Raw genomic sequence first — 20,024 nt, forward strand, 5'->3', positions numbered from 1 at the left:
ACAAGGGCATTTTAGTAATCATACTAGTTTATATTCCGATTCTGCTGAATTAGTAAACAGCTTTATGGAATTCTATTCCGATTCCAGAACATTTAAGTAAACATCTTCAACAGGAATCCGATTCTGACTTTGCATCATTCCAATTCCTCCTCAATTCAATTTATTCTCAATTCAATTCCTCGTATTTTCATTATTGTTACCTAACGCGCCATTAGTTTAACGAAAAACGGCGCCGTGTACCTTGTCAAACTCAGTACTTCGAATTTCTAGTTTTTACGAGCAATCAGAATTCGGATTAACTCTCTCTCTCTCTCTCTCTCTCTCTCTCATTTCACCTGTCCGGAAACTAGACGCGAATCACGGAGAAGCTTCTTCCTTCAGCTCAACGAAGCATACCGCCATGATTTGATCCCCAAATCCGCCGGCATTAATCGGACCCCCAGAACCAGGTTCATTTCTCTTCCGCTCCTCTCCGATTCCACCCTTTTCGAATCGGATCCTGATCATTCTTTATATTTTGTTTCCATTCCGATCGGTTTTTGTTTGTTTGGTTTTTCGAAATTGAATGTGAATTGAATCTGAATCTGATTCGGTTCGTTTTTGTTTACAGAATGGCGTGGTTCAGTGGGAAAGTGTCTTTGGGGAACTTTCCCGATCTCGCCGGGGCCGTGAACAAGCTCCAGGAGAGCGTTAAGAACATCGAGAAGAATTTCGATAGCGCCCTTGGGTTCGAAGACAGAGAGAAAGCCGAATCCGGCAATGAAGGTACTTCTCAATCTCACACATTGTTCATATTTGTCTCACTTTATCTATTTTTCTGTATCTTGTTACATGAGTTTTATGATATTGCTTATCGGGTTCAAAAATGAGCTACATTCTATGCTTCACTAAGTAAAATGGTGTCATGGTTCGTGTTACGCAACTTAAAACTGCTTTGCTCAATCAAACCACAAGGAAAGAATGCCGTCTTTAGGGCTTATATAGATTGCATTTTCGGTTAATGGTAAATTGTGATTTCTCCCAGTGTGTTTCTAGGAGATGGGTTTTTTTTTTGGTTGGAAGTCGTGTACACTATAAGCGGCTAAAAGAGATTTTAAATACTTGAAAATTATTCGGTAGCTATTTATGTTCTCTGAGTCTCTATTTTGGACGGAAATTGAAATGTGATATCCTCTCTATATGTATGACAGCTTCAGGATTGTGGCCTTCATCTACTGAAAGGATTATGTCCTTTATGGGGCAACAAGATGAGGAAAGTAATGTTGAATCATCAGAGAAAGCCCGGTCTTCTGAGTTTCCACCTAAGGTTGACAAATCACCTGGGGAAACTGAATCTCTACAGATAACATCTACGGTTGAGGAGAAAGAAGGGGCCAAAGCTGAAACTTTGCAACAATCTACAACTGAACAGATGGCTGCTAAAGAGGAAAATGAAGTTGTCAAGGAAGAAAAAGATGATAACCCTGCTACGGTTGTGGGGGAAACAAAGACTGTTATAGCAGAGTCTGAAAAATCTGAATCTGAGTCTTCTTCAGTGCCAGTTGAACAACCTGAATCGACTGTTAAGAATGCTGGCCCATCAGATTCTGTTGATTCTCAAGAACACAACACGATTTCTATGGTGGGACCCTCAGAAAATTCAGAATCATCGCAGGAAAAGTCAGGATCTGTTGATGCGGATCAAGTTGAGGAAGCTAGTACTGCTCTGCTTGGTGGGGCACATGGTATAGTCGATGTGCATGAGAATTTGGATGAACATAGACCACAAGTAGAGAAGGATGGACATATGACGCAGGTTGAAGAGAATGTTGATATGATTTCTCCAGTTGAAGCTGAGTCATCGACTGATAGTCAGCCTGGAGGTTTGGATGAGCCCTCCGTCTCAACGGAGGAGATTCACAATGTTGGTAGATCTTCTACTAATCAACTACCCAATGTGCATCCTTCTGATGATGCAGTTTCTGAATTGGCTTTGAAAGAGCAAAATGCTGTTGTTGAGGAACCTGAAGTTGATCAACGAGCTGATGATAATGAAGCTGACGTTAAAGAGCAGCATTTGAGCTCAGGAGAAAATGCATCTGGCTCTTCAGATGCTTTGATTGAATTGGAGAAGGCAAAGATGGAGACGAAAATGATGGAAGCTGCATTGCTAGGAGCTGCAAGACAAGCTCAGGTACACAATGAAATGAATACGTAGCAGCTTATTTGAGAGCTTTTAATACTTTAACCATTTGTTTATTGTTACAGTCAGTTTAGTGGATAGACACTTCAGACACCGCTGCTGAACTTCTTGACTGAATCTATTTTAATATATTAGTGGTGTGTAGTGTCAATATATATATATAGGGTGGTGCTATCCACACACCCCTTTTTTCCATCCACACACCCCCTGCTTAGTTCTTTCCCTTGATCCTCTTCATTTCATTCGATCCGGTGACACACGCTTTTGACACACATTCTGGCACACAGGGCCCACTCCGTAATGTATTTCAATTATTCGAACCGTCTATCTTTTAGGTCTTCCCTCAAAGATCACGTCTACCAAAAATTACCCAAATCCGAAACCATATGACCGTTGGATTAAATTTAGCGTTTGTTTGTAGAACCGTATTCGGCCATTTTCTTCATTACAAATGAATGTGTTACTGTTTTGGATTTGTCCAATTTTTTGCAAGGATGATCTATGATGATGTACTAAAATATAGACAGTTCAGGTCGTTGAAATACATTATGAAGTGGGCCCTACAAAATGGGTGTTAAAAGCCTATGTCCCAGGATCCTAACCCTATATATATGTGTGTGTGTGTGTGTGTGTGTGTATGAAAGTTGGATAGTTAACCTGAAAACCTGGCATTTTCAGGTTACGTGTCTGTGTTGATATAGGAAAAAGAAACATTATCCATTTGTGTATATGGGAACTAGATAAGGTACCTAAAAATACAAAAAACAATAATAAAATTTCTTATGCTGTCTATCCATTGTGGTTCTCTTGGCGCATTTATGTTTCATTGTTCATGTTCATTTCATTATTTGTCTTCTGTTCTGACATCTAATATATTTGATTCCTTTTCCAGGCAAAAGCTGATGAGATTGCAAAGTTTATGAACGAAAATGAGCAATTAAAAACTGTGATTGAGGATTTGAAAGTAGGTGTATTTGTACATTTTTTATTCTTAGTTATTTTGGGTACATTTGATAATGACTTGTTCATGTATGTTTTTGCTTTGATTTGTTCACACTTGGTGTATGATGCACTTGTATTCACTACCATCTTCCATATATGGCCTTCTCTTCACATTTGTTTGTCCGCAAATAAGGCCAATCAGGGAAATTCTCAGACAGAGGCAGTTTTCCCATTGGCTTGTCACTGAAGCATTTATTAAAAAAATATGGGTGAAATTATATCAGCCACATTATGCTAATTCTTCGTATCATTACTTATGTTGATTTATTATTTTAAAATTTAAATGCATTAATCTATCATTTGTGATTTATTTATTTTTATGTAAATCAAACTTGAATGCATATATTTTATTTTGATTATTCATTTTGTGTAGTGGGAATCATTCATGATGCTTTATCATTTTCAGTGTAATTTATCATGTTATGGAATTATAAGTTACCAGTTTGCACATACAATCTGATGGTTGTCCTTATTTATACATTTGATGTTTAGACAAACTTCTGGTCTTTCTTGAAACCAACCATGGCTGACTGGTTCACCTTGTCATTATTAATTTATTATTTTTCCCCCTTGAATTGCTTTATCAGTCATGCAGTATTGCATTGTAATAAAGTACTTTTATTTTAGATTTTCACATTTTAACTGGTGAAAGTAATTGGACAGAGAAAATCCAGTGATGCAGAAGTTGAGTCTCTGCGAGAGGAATATCATCAAAGGGTTGCAACACTTGAAAGGAAGGTAGTTCTTCTAAAAAATTCTTGTTTAAAGTTGTGCTGGGATTGATCTAACTGTTAACTGTGCGCACTATGTTTTCGATCATATGCTAACTTGGATTTTGTATTGTTTGTTTAAATCCTTACTGCTATTGTATTGATATTTTATATTCCTTTGTATGATTTCAGGTTTATGCTCTTACTAAGGAAAGGGACACACTTAGGCGGGAACAGAATAAGAAAAGTGACGCAGCTGCTCTTCTGAAGGAAAAAGATGAAATAATTAATCAAGTTATGGCTGAAGGTAAAAATATTATTTTCCCTCCATATTTGGTTCAGTTTACTACATATTCTATATATGTATTGACAAAAATGTATTGGATTTTTTTTTAATATATATGAAGCTAGTCTGCTTATGTTTAGGTACAAATGTTTTCTTGCTAGTTCCCAGATTTGTCAATGACTTATAGCAGTTCTATTAAGTTTTCTTGTACAAGATGGAAATTTATGGAAGGAGTCTTTGTCAAAGAAAAAAATTATTGTTAAGTATTCTGGGAAACTGATAATAATCCGGTTCGGATACTTGGGGAAAGTGATTTGGTTAAGGTTGCTGCATTGGTCATTATGAAAATTTTGAGTTGTTCCAATGATCTACAGTTGCTTTCATGATATTTCTTGAGTAAGATTGGTAAAGTACAGCTTTCAATAATTTTTTTCTTTCTCTCCATAAATGGGGGTAAGGCTAGCCGACATTCACCTCTCCCAGACCCTGCGTAAAGCGGGAGCCTTGTGCACTGGGTACGACCTTTTTTTTAGTTAGATATTGCTTCATGGATGACTCGATCCGTGTCAATGGAGCAAACAAACTACAAAGTTGTAAGGATGAGAAGGGCTACTTGGCGTTAGTGTAGGGTAGGAATCATAATACAGCAGTTTACAGTTGCTTTCATGACATTGGCTCAAGTAAGTTTGGTTATCATTTTTCTTAGCTAAATATGGCTCCATTCTGTGTTGATGGAGCAAGCAAATAACAAAGTTGTGAAGGATGAGAGGGGCTACTTCGCTTTAGGGTAGGGAGGAAATGATTGCATAAAATGTAGATAGACAGCAAATGACAAATCAGACAAAAGGTAGGCTTGGGATGGATTGTGAAAATCATTGATTTGAAAGGCTAAAATGAATTTGGCCCTTAAGCATTAAGAATTTTTAGTGAGCTGACTTTTTCTGGAGTCTTTAAGAACATCTCTCTCTCTCTCTCTCTCTCTCTCTCTTTCTGTGACATTATGTGTAATTCATTGAAATTGTGTGTTATCTGCTAAACCAGAGGACTTCTGACTAGATTTCATATTTCAATCATTATGAAAATTCCTTCATATATTCAATTTTTGTACCAGGCGAAGAGCTTTCAAAAAAGCAGGCTGCTCAAGAAGCTCAGATTAGGAAATTAAGGGCTCAGGTATGCCAGCAGGTCTACTTATTGTCTGATTTTTCATTCTTTAATCCTTCCCTGCTAGCTATTCTTATCTTTTTCTACTGAATACTAGATCAGAGAGTTGGAAGAAGAGAAGAAAGGGTTGAGTACTAAACTTCAGGTAATTCAAGTTAGAATCCTTAAAATTGTGGTTCTCTGATTTAATTTTTCAAAGTAAACTCTTTCAGTCATCATAGAATTTGAAATGACATTGATGCTATGACACTTAAATTGGTCAGCCCTCGTTTTTCTTTCAAAGCTGCAAGGTTGAAACAATCAACTATTTAACCAAAGGAACATTATTTTTCTCACTCTTATGTTTATATGGTAATATACATATGGATAATGAGTTTGCATCTAGTGAATGGTCTTCGTTCTTTGGTGCAAAAATGGCTGTCATTAGTACTATGTCTGTGGTTCTTCCTTCAGGTAGAAGAGAATAAAGTAGAGAGCATTAAGAAGGACAAGACAGCAACAGAAAAGTTGCTGCAGGAAAGCATTGAAAAGCACCAAACAGAACTCGCATTACAGAAAGAGTATTATACTAATGCTTTGGCTGCTGCCAAGGAGGCAGAAGCTATGGCCGAGGCACGAGCCAACGATGAAGCCAGATCTGAACTAGAGAAGCGTCTAAAAGAGGCCGAGGAACGTGAGGCTTTGCTAGTTCAGGCACTTGAAGAGTTGCGGCAGACTCTAACTAGAAAGGAACAGCAGGTTTTTTACTTGTCTATTGTCATTGGTTGTTTAAGCTGACCTGCCAAAAGTTGTGGCCTAAGTTACCTGTTCATTTAATTTCAGGCAGTATTTAGAGAAGACATGCTTCGCCGGGACATTGAGGATCTTCAAAAACGTTATCAAGTCCGTAAAGCTTCCTTTGATTGTCATTTACTTTTCTTCTTATATATTTTTTTGGCTCCAAGTGTTGCAAATGTATTGCAATTTATTTGATTAATGTTGTTTTTTTCTAGGCAAGTGAGCGCCGATGTGAGGAGTTGATTACCCAAGTACCAGAATCTACTAGGCCTCTTCTTAGGCAGATTGAAGCTATGCAGGTGAATGCAGAGTTGAATGCTTTTTTAGGGCATACTTTGAGGATTTTAATGCACCTTGGATGCTGGTCTTTAATTTGCTTAGAGTCAGGCTCATGGAGTTTGATTACAGTCTTGACTCTTTATTGTTTCCTTGGTAACAGGAAACAACTTCAAGAAGAGCAGAAGCTTGGGCAGCTGTTGAGAGGTCTCTTAACTCTCGACTCCAGGTTTGTGGAATGTCTTGGCAAGTTATGATTTAGAATTTGAAATATGTATAGGGTCATTTATCTTTAATGCTTCTACAGGAAGCAGAGGCCAAAGCTGCAGCTGCTGAGGAAAGAGAGCGATCTGTTAATGAGCGCTTGTCTCAAACCTTATCTAGAATTAATGTTCTTGAGGCTCAGGTTGGATTTCTATGGGCTGTATCAGTGGGAATTATCAAATTTTTGTTATTATTTCATTAACTTATACCAGATATATATCTCAGATTTCATGTCTTAGAGCTGAGCAATCCCAGTTAAGTAAGTCTGTTGAAAAGGAGAGACAAAGAGCCGCTGAAAATAGGCAGGAGTACCTTGCAGCAAAGGAGGAAGCTGACACTCAAGAAGGCCGTGCAAGCCAGCTTGAAGAAGAAATTAGGGAACTCAGGCGAAAACATAAGCAAGATTTACAAGATGCATTGATGCACAGGGAACTGCTACAGCAGGTGATGCTTCTTGGTTCATTGATAAATATATTGTATTTCAATTCTATGAAAGTGGCCTCTCTCCTCATATTTATTTGTCTGATTGTTAAGTGAAATTGCTCCTTTTAATATTTGTAATAGCAAGAGTTGATTTGATGTATCTACATTCTGAAGTGACTTTGGCAAAAAAAAAAAAAAAAAAAATCGGAAGTGACGAGCAAGGCAACTGAAAAGAAATTGTTGAACCATATATGCTTAAATTGTTTAGAGAACTCCCATTGTTTCGGTTCGATTTATTCCTCTCCTCGGTCGCAATCTTTTAATCTTGATAGTAAGAAACAGAATCCATTAAAATAAATAGGCAGTAAGACATAGGAACTTCTCCTGATAGTGTTAGAAATAGTTTATTATTATTAGTATTTTATTTCGGTTACAAATTATGATTTGTATTTCATATTTGATGCAACAAAAATGTTATTCATACCAAAAAGAATGTGTAAAAGGCAGAAGCAGTTGATCTGAAACTAATCTGAGCATACAAAGTTGAGTTCCTTGTTCAGTATATAACATTAGTGATCATTAGCTTTCCTGACTTAGGCTTTTGATTTTGACAGGAGGTAGAAAGGGAGAAAGCTGCTAGGTTAGAGTTGGAAAAGACGTCTCGTGTCCGTTCTGCTACTGTATCTGATCAGACTACTATAACAAGGCACAATTCGGCTGTAGAGAATGGTTTGATGCTTTGGCTTATGTAAATTATGTTACATCAGTTGTCTGTCGGCTATGCTATAATTTTGTTTACTTTTGACAGGAAGCTTGAGCCGAAAACTCTCAAGTGCTAGCAGCCTAGGGAGCATGGAGGAAAGCTATTTTCTGCAAGCATCTTTAGACTCATCCGATGGTTTCTCTGAGAGGAGAAATGCTGGAGAGGCAACCATGAGTCCGTACTATATGAAGAGCATGACACCTAGTGCTTTTGAAGCTTCTCTTCGTCAGAAGGAGGGTGAACTAGCATCTTACATGTCTCGTTTGGTGCGTGTTAATTTTCAAGCTCCTCATATACAGAAATGTCACTGAGAACCATATCGCATGTTATAGTATTGTTTGCTTTGATAATTAATATTCTGAATTAATATTCCAGATTAATTTAGGCGTTACACCTTGAAAAAAACAAAACACTAAAAGAACTAGCATAGAACCAACATGGACTCTTAAGTCCCCTAGAAAATGTTTGTTACTGTGTTTTGTCTGATACGTTTTTCATCAATTTTACTTCAGGCATCCATGGAATCTATTCGTGATTCTCTTGCTGAGGAGTTGGTCAAAATGACAGAACAGGTGAGTTTGAATCTGAATTAATTATTGTATGGAGGTATCTTGCTTATAACTGAGCTAGAGATTGATCATGTTGCTGCAGTGTGAAAAGTTAAGGACAGAGGCTGTCATGTTGCCTGGTATGCGAGCAGAGCTAGATGCACTAAGGAGACGGCACTCTGCTGCACTGGAGCTAATGGGCGAACGCGATGAGGAGGTACATTTAAGTTTCAATTTTTTACCTATAAATTGTCTAAATGATTCATGTGTATGACATGTAAAGCTCAGCCTTTAGAGATCTTGAAAAAGTCGTTTAAAACTTAAAGTGTAGCTACTGTGTGCATGGACGGGTTAATAAGTTTTCTTCAGGTGTCAAGTTTATCAAACATAGCAGCAGTTAAATTCACAGCTAATAACATTAATTCAATTGACATTAACATAATAGGAATATTATGTTTATTGAGGATTCCCCAAATACCTAAAATAGACACAGAGATCGACCGCTTATTACTATATACGATTTTATTTACTTGTTTTGGCAAACAAATGCTATGGTAGATTAGATAAAGCCTCCATCTATCCAATCTAAACTAATTTTTTTCCTTCTCCAAGTTATACAGCACGAGTCTCGACTCAATTAAGTTTGTCTAAGGAGGCTACCATCACTTCTCTGTTTAATAAAATGTTAAAAGAGAAAAACAGAAGCAGCATTAGTAGGAATAGATTAAAAGTGCATAAAAAAAACTGATTTAGAGTTAAATTTTAGCACTCTCTCAGACTCACGCTCCGTCTCCTAATTTCCATCCGATTTATAGACATTGAAAACGAGAGAGAGAGAGAGAGAGAGAGAGAGAGAGAGAGAGAGAGAGAGAGAGAGAGAGATGAACCATCTTAGTATAGCACATATGACTAGTTGCACTGATGGGAAGATTCCCTATTCCCTTTCCTTAGTTGTCATTTTCCAATTATTCTGTTTATCTACTTTTAATTTGGGAAGCATGAAAATTGATATTCTACGGCTAGTCCTGATTTTAAAGTGGCTGTGTCTGTCTAGCTGGAGGAACTTCGTGCGGATATTGTGGACTTGAAGGAGATGTACAGAGAGCAAGTAAACTTGCTTGTCAACAAGGTAAATATTGTGCTGATTAAAGTCCGATTTTTCTCCCCCTAAAAACTCATGATGTTTGTTTTCTAATGTTATACAATTATATATGCCCACGTATATCTACAGATCCAGATAATGAGCTCATCCGTTGGAGCCTAAAAGGTACGTTATAGCGCGTCTACTAATTCATGATCTTCATGGTCATATATAATGTATACTGGGTAAATGGGAATTGTTTGTTCAAAGATGTTGTACTCTCTGGTTCCGGGTGTCCTAAAACTTTGTTTTGGCCGAAGAGTTCGGTAGCAACTACCGAAAGCGTAATACGCGCCCGCGCTTGTTAAACATGTATGTAATTTGGGGGAATTGTTGTATAGCATGAATCCTGGTGTCAGATTTTGCCAGGTTATAAGGTCTCAAGTTTTGTGTTACTATATTTACCTTCAAATAATATGAATTCAGATTTATTTTTTCCCCCTTTGCCCTACGGGTGTATATTCCCACCCAGCTTTCATGCTTTTCCTCCCCAACCAGAAGTTTGAGCTCCCATGTCCTTATGAATTTGGGCCCTTTGAAAAATTATGACTTCTCAAGTTTGGGCCACTATGTGTCCATGTAAAATCTCTCAACACAATCAGTTTTAATATTGTTTGATAACTATTTTATTTTTAATTTTTCGATTTTCGTTTTTTTTAAAACTGAAAATTTGTTTATTATTAACTTTCAGTTTTCAGTTTAAAAAAATAGTGAAAACTGAAAGCTAAATTTAGAAAACTCAAAAAGTGGTTTGGAGTTTTTTTTTTTGAAAATTAAAAACTCAAAATAACTACGAAACAAGTTTTTAGTTTTCAACTTAACAACAAAGTGAAAAAGTGAAAACGAAATGGTTATCAAATGACCTCTTTAATTTTATAATAAGCAAATTTGCTTCTATTGTCAATTTTGAAAAGAAAAAAAAAATGAAAGGGCTGTTTGGTATTTTTCTGGATCAAATTTTTAATTTTTAAAAGTGATAAATATAGCTCAATTACTGGGTACTTATTAATTTTTGAAAACAAAAAATTAGATTAAAAAAAACCAGCCCCGAAATTTCTTATCCTATTAGAATATACAATAGTTTCCGTGAACATTTCGCAATCTTGATCCAACACGTGTTACTCACAAGTCACAGCTCATAAGTTGTGATCTTGACCAACCACATTTCGCAATCTAGATCAAACACATAATAATAATAATAATTGTTAATTTCAAAAACACTCTTTAGAAAGCAAACAAACACCAACCACCGAACGTTTTTGTCCATTACTAAGAGATTTTTTTAATGTGCCCGAAATACCAAGTGATATATTATTTGTCAAGTTTTATTTCATATATATATGAATAAGATGTATGTATTTGTGTTCTGAATATATTAAAAAACCTCTCCATCACTAGAGTGAGTTTAAAAATATTCCCATATAGTTATTTCAATGATGGCACCAAGGTTTTCTAACTACGGCAATCGACATCTCGACAGAGATGTGGTACCGAATGAAAAAGCAAAAACCCCAAGGAAAATGTCTTGTTTTCTTTTCTTTACAAAGTCTTTTAATTTTTCTGTTGTTTTCGTTTGTTTTATTCGATTCGATGGTTAAAAGTAAAAAATAAATATGTGAGGTGTAAAAAAAGTGAAAATTAACTCTTAAAGCATAAAATGCAAACTAATTTTGGTTTTTGCTAGTCTTGAACATGCTGTTAAAAAATGTTAGTCGCGATTAAGTTGTTTCAAAAAACGTATTTACAAATTTAATTTAAGAATTTGGTCTTTTAAACATTATCCTTCGGTAAATGGAGAATCGGCACTTTAGTTGTTGGTTGTGTGTGAAGTGTCGCCATGCTATTGGTGGAACTAGATTAGGTTGTGACCTGCAAAGGGTGCATTTTGGCTCACCACCATAAACTATGTTATGTTCATCATATACCTCATTATCTTACATGTGCCATTTCACCTAACCATAATTAGTGTTTTTTTTTTTCAAAATTTGAAAACAAACATTTAATATTAAAGTTAACTAGAGTTAGTTAAAAAGATAGGCGTATGATGAGCATACACCATAGTTATGATGATGAGCAAAAATGTTCCTGACCTGCAAAGCAAAAGATCCACCCTCGCCCAACACGAGAATATTTTTGCTCACCACTCTATTTATTATAGTTGGATAAGTTTAAATTTCGAGATTTGTGTAAAGATAGATCAAATCTCAAAATTTAAATTCATTTAAAGATGATAAATAAAATGATGAGCATTTACCACGATTTGAGGGTGATGACCAAAAATACACCCGCCCAACATAGGTGCGGTGCCGGTCTGGTATCACGAGAAGGTGCTTTCATTGCTAAATCACAAATCAAAATGTTTACATAATAAGGTAAATCTCAACCAGTGAGGACGATTTATTTGAAATTTAAAATTTATTAAATTAATCAAAGAACACTTGACACGGACACCCCCAAGCGTACGTTAGAACGGACCCCGTGTCCCCTCGCTTTTTTATTTCTCTCCCTCTCTCTCCGGATACAGGGGACGGTTTCGAAATGTTCGCTTAGATTTCCGTCGCAGAGCTGACACTGAGGCATAAACAGTCCCTCTGCTTCTCCTTTCACCTCCCCCACCCCCGGTGCAGTTTCGCCTCCTCCACCACCTCCTCCTCCGTCTTCTTCAATCTCTCTCTCCTCTCGCTTTCAGATCGTTTTTCAGATCGTTATCCACACTCCGCATTTTACACAGGTGCTCAATTTCTCTCTGTTTCTCTGTTTCTCTCTCTTATGTAAATGCATGTGTATATGTATACGTATATGTGTATGTATATGTATATGTGCATTTTGTAGCTCACAGATGGATTCACCAGAATCCTGGAAAATTCTGTCTGCAATAGAGAGCTGAAAGTTCTCTCTGTCTCTACTTTTCTTAATTATTTATTTATTTAAAAGTTGGTGAGTTTTCTGCTTTCCGTTGCTGGCCTTCAAAACGCCACCGTTTTTTGCGTTTGAAGCTCATTTTCTTCGCCTGTAGCAGAGGATCTCTCTGCATTTGATCCTGCATTCTCACATTTCCGCCGAATTTTTGAATATTTTATGTGCATGCATGAATGTTGTTTGTATGATGAATCGATGGTGCAAACTTGACTTTATAGTCCGTGATCTACCCGGATCGGATATGACAACATTCTATCACTCAAGTTTGTAATTTGTACTGTGATTTGTGAGTTAATCTGGCAATGCAGCTCTTGGTTTTCCAGATTAGCAATATATGATATAATGAATTGGTTAGAAATTTGATTGGTCAGTGTTGTCTGGTGTTTGCAGTCGGCGGCACAATTTTCTGTGTCAAATTTTGGACAAGGTTTCTATAATTTTGCTATGCGGGGTCGTCATCTTGATGCCTACTCGGCATACAAGCGTGTGGCGTCCAAGGACCCTATCAATGCTTATGATAGAGAAGAAAGTGCAGGTACTCAAGGATTGCTCTGTCACCAGTTTTATTTTCTGTTTTTTTCTATGTCCGGGGTGCTACTTGCTTTAGCTTTTACATGGTTTGTACATTATTATTTAGAAGTTCCGTTCCAGTGGGTTTTTAAATAAATTTAGAATGCAGTCTTAGATAATTTGGTACTGTAAGTACTTGCGCTTGTGGGTTTTAGTAGGTTTAGTGAATGGAAAGGGTATTGGAAACCCTTCATGGAAGCGCTCCTTGCCGCATATGCTTGTTGCAGCTCTTTCTTCGTTCCTATATGGCTACCATCTTGGGTGACATCACTACTCCTGAAAACTCAGAATTTTTTTTTTTGCCTTTCTGATTTATGTTTCTTTAACTTCAATGGTATACTCTTTGTTGGTTTTGCTACTGCAGGGTGGTTAACGAGACACTAGATAGCATTTCTTTGGACCTTGGCTTCAGTGGGAATCCTTTGGCGAAGGGTAAAAAGTGGTATTGGATTTTAGATCTTTCCTCAGCTAAATGCATTTCATAATTTTACCTGATGTTGTTTCTATTTCAATGAAGGTCTAGTAGTGAGTACCTGTTTAGGTGGTGCTTTTGTTGGATCTATATTTAGTGGTTGGATTCTAGATGGAGTTGGGCATCGAAGAGCATTCCAGATGTGTGCATTGCCGATGATAATCGGTGCATCAATGAGGTAACATTGTTATCACCATTTCAATCATGCGTAACCCCTTTTTTAAAATTAAGTGTGCCCAACTGGGTAATGTGAAAACTTAATTGGATGATTCACACTGAAATTGTGCAAAGAGAAAATAGAACATAGATGAATTAAAGAATCAAGTGTTATATAACCAATTTGGATTTGTGCCAGATAGGTTCACTAGGGGGTAGCGAGAGTACTTATGATCACCAGAAAGAAATCATTAGGGTTTATGACCACCCCAAAACCCTATAGCCCTAACAAAGTACTGAGTATAACACCATGAATTACTAATGACCCCATTTTCATGATCCGACATTGTCATGCTTTTCCCTGTTATTCCTTGCAGTCAAAGGTTTCCAGATCAACAATTGCTTCAACTGTTCTTATGCTCACATTTTACATGATCCAAACTCGCATGTTTTTCCTTCTTATACCTCTCACTCAAAGTTTTCCTGATAAAAAAAGTATCCCCTTACAAAAATAAGAAATTTGTTTTACTGTTTTTACAACCGATACAATTATAGAAAAGATCGATATCACAAACTCCTCATATAGCAATCCATATGAGTCATTTTAAATAATTTTGTATGTGAATTTGCAGTGCAACAACCAAAAGTCTATGGGGCATGCTTCTAGGGAGGATATTTGTTGGTACTGGGATGGGAATTGGCCCACCTGTTGCTGCTATCTATGTGTCAGAGGTATAATGAATTATATTTGTTGTTTTCTCTGCAACTGTTAATTGACATTGCTTAGTTTGCATCTAATCTTATTAAGTATTTAAGTATGCTCTGTTCACATGAGCAGATTTCACCAGCTTTTGTACGGGGTACTTTTGGGAGCTTCACACAAATTTCTACATGTCTTGGACTTATGGGGTCTCTCTTTATTGGACTCCCGGCCAAGGATATAGTGGGTTGGTAAGATAATCTTTTGGGGTTATGGAGATCCTGAAAACTTTTTCTCAAATTTTTATCCATTTTTTCTTATGTTAGCATCTTATTGTATTTCCCAACAGTTATCTAAAGAATACTGTTTTCTATCAACACCATTGATGCACAGGTGGCGGGTTTGTTTTTGGGTATCTACTGTTCCTGCTGCAGTGTTAGCTGTTTGCATGGAGTTCTGTGCAGAGAGTCCTCAGTGGCTTTTCAAGGTTATACGCTCTCATTTCTTAATCGCCAACCTTTGAAACATTTGGTCAAGTTTGTATCTCGTGTTTGGACTCAATATAAATTGTCCTATATGTGGTCTTGATTGCTGAATTGGTTGAGCTCTATGCAGGTTTAGGGAAATTGGGTTCTTGTTATTTTCTGATATCTAAGAAGTTAACATATTATTACGTGCATATAGTAATATCTATATATATATATATATATATTTATATATAGATTTTGCACTGCAGTGATCTGGATTAATAATTGTGCTTCATGATCCAGTTCTGGATCAAAGGGGGATTTGAAATATGTTTTTTACTTTTCTTCTTTTGTCTTTCTTTCTTTTTCTCTGTTGTTGCAAGTACAGAAAAGGTTCATTTTCTCTTTGTATTGGAAGTGTTTGATGTTAGTGCTCCAAATTATTTCTTGGTGCAGCAGGCCTCTGTATCTTTGTTTTTTTTGTGTATTTTTTCCCTCCCAAGTATACACGCCTTTTGGGTGATATTATCCAAAGGATTTAAGAGCTTTCATCATTTACTTACCTTACAATATTTGGTATGAGATAGATATGAATGTACTTCATTTATTTTTGACCCATTTAAGGCTACTTATAAATATATTGATGCTAAAAGTTGTTTTTAAATTGGTTCAGAGAGGACGAGGTACTGAAGCCGAAGCTGAATTTGAGAAACTTTTAGGAGCAGCACATGTTAAATTTGCAATGGCAGAATTGTCAAAGTCTGACAGAGGGGATGAACTAGAGACAGTAGAGTTCTCTGAGCTACTGTATGGCCGACATTTCAAAAGTATATTTTCAACTCATTAGTATGTGAGTTGTTCAGAAGTGACATACGTGCTTCCTTCTGCATGATTACCTTATCGCTTCCATATTTTGCAGTGGTTTTCATTGGGTCTACCATTTTTGCTTTACAACAGCTGACAGGAATAAATGCTGTGTTCTATTTCTCTTCAACTGTTTTTAAAAGCTTTGGGGTGCCTTCAGCTCTGGCTAACGTATGTGTTGGAATCGCAAATCTATCGGGTATGATTGGGTTTACTCTCAAGCATCTTATTTGTCCATATTTGAGATTTGCATATATGTTTCCTTATGTATTCATCATACTGTTCTTATCTTTTGGTCAATTTCTTATACTGTTCTAGGGTCAATTCTTGCAATGATATTGATGGATAAGCTTGGAAGAAAGGTGCTTCTTCTTGGAAGTTTTTCTGGCATGGTAGGCTCCTAAAAATACTCCGAATGTTTGATGCAAACTTTTGAGCTAAAATATATGTCTGTTTTGTGGAATCTGTGGTACCAATGTTGCATGTTCTCCTACTGAGGTTCTCTCCTTGATTTCATCAAGTAGACTAAATATTTTCTAACCCTTTGTGCATTTCTTGGTTTAGGCAGTGGCAATGGGTCTTCAAGTAACTGGAGCAAGTTCTTATACATCAGGGTCTGGAGCATTGAGTCTATCTGTTGGCGGCATGCTGCTGTGAGTAGTCAGTGATCCTTAATCTTGTTTGTAGAGTAGAGGAAAAGCTATGTTATAAGATCACAACAAAAAAGACATATTGCGACAACTGTCTATTTTCTTCCTAACATTATCAATGCAATTCCCAAACTCTCTTAACAACTAACCTCTAATTAATAAGTATGGAATTTAAAATGGGTCTTTCACTGGGATGATCAAACTGGTACAAGTGAATTCATTTTAGTAAGCCATTCTGGTTTTCTTCTTTTTCTATTCAAACTTAATTCCTGCCTTACGATATTATAAAAAATTGACACGATTGAGTGAATATAACATATTATAATGTTATGCTCCATTTCTCCATAGATTTTTTATTTTAATGCATTATGCATGCATATCTAATTATCTATACTTCCATATACCACATTTACATGACTTTGAGACTATAAAGCAAATCTGCACAGAAGCTTTTGGGTATGATTGTTATGATATTCTAGATTATGTAATGGTTTTTGCAGGTTTGTGTTCATGTTTGCTACTGGTGCTGGTCCAGTGCCTGGTCTCCTCCTATCAGAAATTCTTCCTGGCCGTATTAGGGCAAAAGCAATGGCAGTTTGCATGGCCGTGCATTGGGTAATTGTCATTTATAGTTCTTCCAGATATGGTTCATTTGCACCTTTTATTTTTGTGATGGTGGAGCTGACAGATAACTTGTCCTACACACATATCAAACATATTTTTATGAACAGTGATATCTGACAAAACTTTGCTACTTGATGATCACTTTTAATCTACGAAAGCAAGAATCTGGTGTTAGTACTTTGTCATGGCTGCAGGGCCACTCAGTCTAAAACAGCCCACGATCTTTGTGTATACAGCTCATCCACAGCACATTGAATTTGACGATCAAATGATATTTTTTTCCCTTAATGATAAAGTGGAGGATGCTTTTTCATCTACAATGACAATAGAATTCATGCATAATATTCCTTCTCAAGTTCTCATCCTTAATTAATTAACTTGAACAGGTATTGAACAGGGGTGAAGGTCTTGGTATCCTAGCTTAATTTTTTGGATTTATGTAAGAACAGGTTTAGCTTTAGAAAATGCGAATTAAGGGGATTCTACTGAAATCTGACAGTTTATTGAATAAGATCAATTATTTTTTCTTTGGAAGTTCAGTCCAGGACAATAACTATCATGGCTGGGCCACTGCGTGGATGATAAAGTAGTATGCTAATGGTCTAATATAATTATGGTTTGCTGCAAATATATTGGTTGATTCGGATATTATACATTGTTCATAATTAATTTAATATACTTTTCTGCATGGTTACTGTTGTTCTTGTAAGAATCCATTCTTGAGAGTTGCATGTCGAGGTCTCAATGAAATTGCTTCTTGTGTTTGCTCCTAGTGCATATGCGACTTTCTATAAACGTAAATTTCATTCTCTAAATTTCTAATTTTTAATGCCATCTCGCACTAATGAACTTTGGTGCCTTCAACAGGTGATAAATTTCTTTGTTGGCCTGTTGTTTTTACCGTTGCTGGAGCAAATCGGGCCACAAATTCTGTATACAATCTTTGCTACATTTTGTCTACTGGCCGTTCTTTTTGTGAAGAGAAACGTAATAGAAACAAAAGGAAAGTCCCTCCAAGAAATTGAAATTGCACTTGTTCCACCACAATGAAGGTATCAATTTTGTTATTTTATGAGGCAGTCTTTATTTTAATGACATCAACCTGTTACATGTCTTGGTTTTAGTTTACCTCATAATAGGTAGTCGCAATTTGATAGTTGGTATTCCCTCATATTACCTGAATTATAATTATATAATTGTTTTCTCAGTATCATACACCATTACTTTTTAGCAGTTATCATATAAGCATTACATTTTGAGGAATTCTTGGATCTAAAGGGACGTAGTTACTGGTTGCTTCTTTGGCAGAGCTATGAGACGGAGTTCGGTTTTTTGTCTGCTCATTGAGCTTCCATTTCCCCTGAGTTGGGGGCTAATTTGTTCAGTAACCTTATCTAATATCTTTTTATTTGATTATCTTGGGAACACTAATTAGAGATCATTTATGTTACACAAAGCTGAAGTCCCTTTTTACTAATGAAGTAACTCATGACTCACTTTTGCCCATAGTGTATTGCCATGCTCAGTTGAGTGTCCAGTTACCGTTTTTCCTTAACATCCTCGGTTACCTGAATAATTTTTTAGACTCTCAGAAAACATGACATTCTAGAAAAGAAAGTGTCTGGGTAACAGCTCTGAGAGGGTACAGTGAAGGGGATACTTTAGTTTATGTCTCTTCGAATTTTGTCTCGTCAGTCTCCTTCGCAATTTTAACTTTCAGAATAGGCGTCTTGAATCTCCAATTACTCCCCATTCTTTTGCCAACTAGATGATTGATCACAAAAAGTTCGTCAAGTTCTACTAAATGTCTAGGTTGCCAATATCTGCTGTCAAATTATTGGAGTTGGTTTCACGACCTTGAAGTTGATTCTCTAGTTCAAGCTCTGCTACCTCCGAATGATCTCTGTACTTTAGGTTTAGCTGAAATTTCTTGTTAAACTTACTAAATTACAGACGAAAAGAAAACTTGCCGGATGGTTGAAACAGAGTTTATTTATTGATTGGTGTGTGGTTATATTCTTCAGAATTCATGTACTGTGTTGATTTGCAGGGAGATAGTGAACAATAAGCTAGTATGGATACGTCTGCCTGAATTCCCTTTGGAAGTTATCGTCGCGTTGTAACCTGTAGCTGGGGAGTTTGGGAACTAATTATCAGGTGCTCACCCTGCAAGGCCTATGTAAATTACGAGAGCTGTTTTCTTCCTTGAATATTTGTGGGCCTACTGAAACTTACAGTGCAATGTAATACATGAAGGACCCGACTTCCTCAATAATTTATAATACACCTGTTCCATCAAAATTATGACATGATTCTTCGAAATAGTTGACCTGATTTCCGGAAGCGTACGAATCAACCAGATTCGAATTTGTCTAACAACGAGAGTCGAATTTAAGACCTACTTAAGAGTGATAATGAACCGTATACACGTTCTACGAATGTAATCCTAAGACGCTTTTTTATAGTATTTAAGGCTTTAAATCACAAATGATCTTTTGATTCTATTTTAAGATTATGTGTTCTGATGGATATAGCGGATGTTTCTTTTGGTTAAGGGTTTACGTGCACTTTCTTTGGTTTGAGATCTTCAACAGTTGGTGCATTTTTTTTGGAAAGGGATCTTCCACAAAGTCCACCAAGGCTACAAATCCGAGCCTTTGAAATTTGATCAAACGGTTACAAATATGGATTTACTTTAAAAATTATAATAACTTTAGTCGTTGAATCAAATTTCAAATACCCAAATTTATGGCATTGGTGGAAGGGATCTGGAGAGGATCCCTTTCCCATTTTTTTTTCCCCTTTTTTCCAAGTTGCTTTGGCATGAAACCGGCTTTTTTTTTTTTTAAATTTCTTTTTACTATTATAAGGGGGAGAGTTTGAAGCTATTACAATAATTTAGGAAATGAGAGTTTTGAACTCGGAATGCATAGATAAAAATCTAACACCTTAACACTACTTACTAGGATATTGGTTTACATGCTGAAACTAATTAAACCCTATATATAGAAGGCTGGATCTTGTGCTACGAGACATGAAATAGCTGGTTGACGAGCCTAATATTTA

At 36.4% G+C, this 20,024-nt stretch overlaps 2 protein-coding genes across 4 annotated transcripts; both read left to right on the forward strand.

Annotated features, from left to right (window-relative positions):
• The first annotated feature begins 269 nt into the window (after nucleotides 1-269).
• LOC126610948 (golgin candidate 5-like) lies at nucleotides 270-9,975 on the forward strand. The gene is made up of 20 exons (XM_050279119.1): nucleotides 270-449; nucleotides 611-765; nucleotides 1,191-2,173; nucleotides 3,075-3,146; nucleotides 3,848-3,922; nucleotides 4,087-4,201; nucleotides 5,292-5,353; nucleotides 5,442-5,489; nucleotides 5,798-6,082; nucleotides 6,167-6,226; nucleotides 6,337-6,420; nucleotides 6,561-6,626; nucleotides 6,705-6,803; nucleotides 6,887-7,105; nucleotides 7,699-7,813; nucleotides 7,893-8,113; nucleotides 8,360-8,419; nucleotides 8,499-8,612; nucleotides 9,450-9,524; nucleotides 9,627-9,975. Exons 2-20 carry the CDS (start codon nucleotides 612-614, stop codon nucleotides 9,657-9,659), a joined length of 2,940 nt encoding a protein of 979 aa, XP_050135076.1. The 5' UTR covers nucleotides 270-449; nucleotide 611; the 3' UTR covers nucleotides 9,660-9,975.
• A 1,240-nt stretch (nucleotides 9,976-11,215) lies between these two features.
• LOC126612448 (probable plastidic glucose transporter 3) lies at nucleotides 11,216-19,259 on the forward strand. 3 transcript variants are annotated; one of them, XM_050280855.1, is made up of 15 exons: nucleotides 11,216-12,267; nucleotides 12,846-12,990; nucleotides 13,181-13,286; nucleotides 13,390-13,457; nucleotides 13,543-13,675; nucleotides 14,286-14,385; nucleotides 14,492-14,604; nucleotides 14,747-14,840; nucleotides 15,494-15,647; nucleotides 15,740-15,883; nucleotides 16,003-16,076; nucleotides 16,249-16,337; nucleotides 16,835-16,949; nucleotides 17,826-18,010; nucleotides 19,009-19,259. In XM_050280855.1, the coding sequence occupies exons 2-14, from the start codon at nucleotides 12,900-12,902 to the stop codon at nucleotides 18,006-18,008; spliced, it is 1,464 nt and encodes a 487-aa protein (XP_050136812.1). In that variant the 5' UTR covers nucleotides 11,216-12,267; nucleotides 12,846-12,899; the 3' UTR covers nucleotides 18,009-18,010; nucleotides 19,009-19,259. The 3 variants fall into 3 exon arrangements, with proteins under 3 accessions (XP_050136812.1, XP_050136814.1, XP_050136813.1); XM_050280857.1 differs by having other exon boundaries at nucleotides 13,184-13,286; XM_050280856.1 differs by lacking the exon at nucleotides 11,216-12,267 and adding an exon at nucleotides 12,328-12,741.
• The last annotated feature ends 765 nt before the right edge of the window (nucleotides 19,260-20,024 follow it).

This window comes from Malus sylvestris, chromosome 17 (genome assembly GCF_916048215.2).
Source record: "Malus sylvestris chromosome 17, drMalSylv7.2, whole genome shotgun sequence".
In the NCBI taxonomy this organism is placed as follows: domain Eukaryota; kingdom Viridiplantae; phylum Streptophyta; class Magnoliopsida; order Rosales; family Rosaceae; genus Malus; species Malus sylvestris.

What these genes read in the sequence shown, in the direction of transcription:
- LOC126610948 (XM_050279119.1), top strand. Translation starts at nt 612, where the DNA reads ATGGCGTGGTTCAGTGGGAAAGTGTCTTTGGGGAACTTTCCCGATCTC. An exon ending in TAACTAGAAAGGAACAGCAG is followed by an intron (nt 6,083 to 6,166) that starts GTTTTTTACTTG and finishes ATTTAATTTCAG; the next exon opens with GCAGTATTTAGAGAAGACAT. An exon ending in CTCTTAACTCTCGACTCCAG is followed by an intron (nt 6,627 to 6,704) that starts GTTTGTGGAATG and finishes ATGCTTCTACAG; the next exon opens with GAAGCAGAGGCCAAAGCTGC.
- LOC126612448 (XM_050280855.1), top strand. Translation starts at nt 12,900, where the DNA reads ATGCGGGGTCGTCATCTTGATGCCTACTCGGCATACAAGCGTGTGGCG. An exon ending in GCCAAGGATATAGTGGGTTG is followed by an intron (nt 14,605 to 14,746) that starts GTAAGATAATCT and finishes ATTGATGCACAG; the next exon opens with GTGGCGGGTTTGTTTTTGGG. An exon ending in TTTGCATGGCCGTGCATTGG is followed by an intron (nt 16,950 to 17,825) that starts GTAATTGTCATT and finishes TGCCTTCAACAG; the next exon opens with GTGATAAATTTCTTTGTTGG.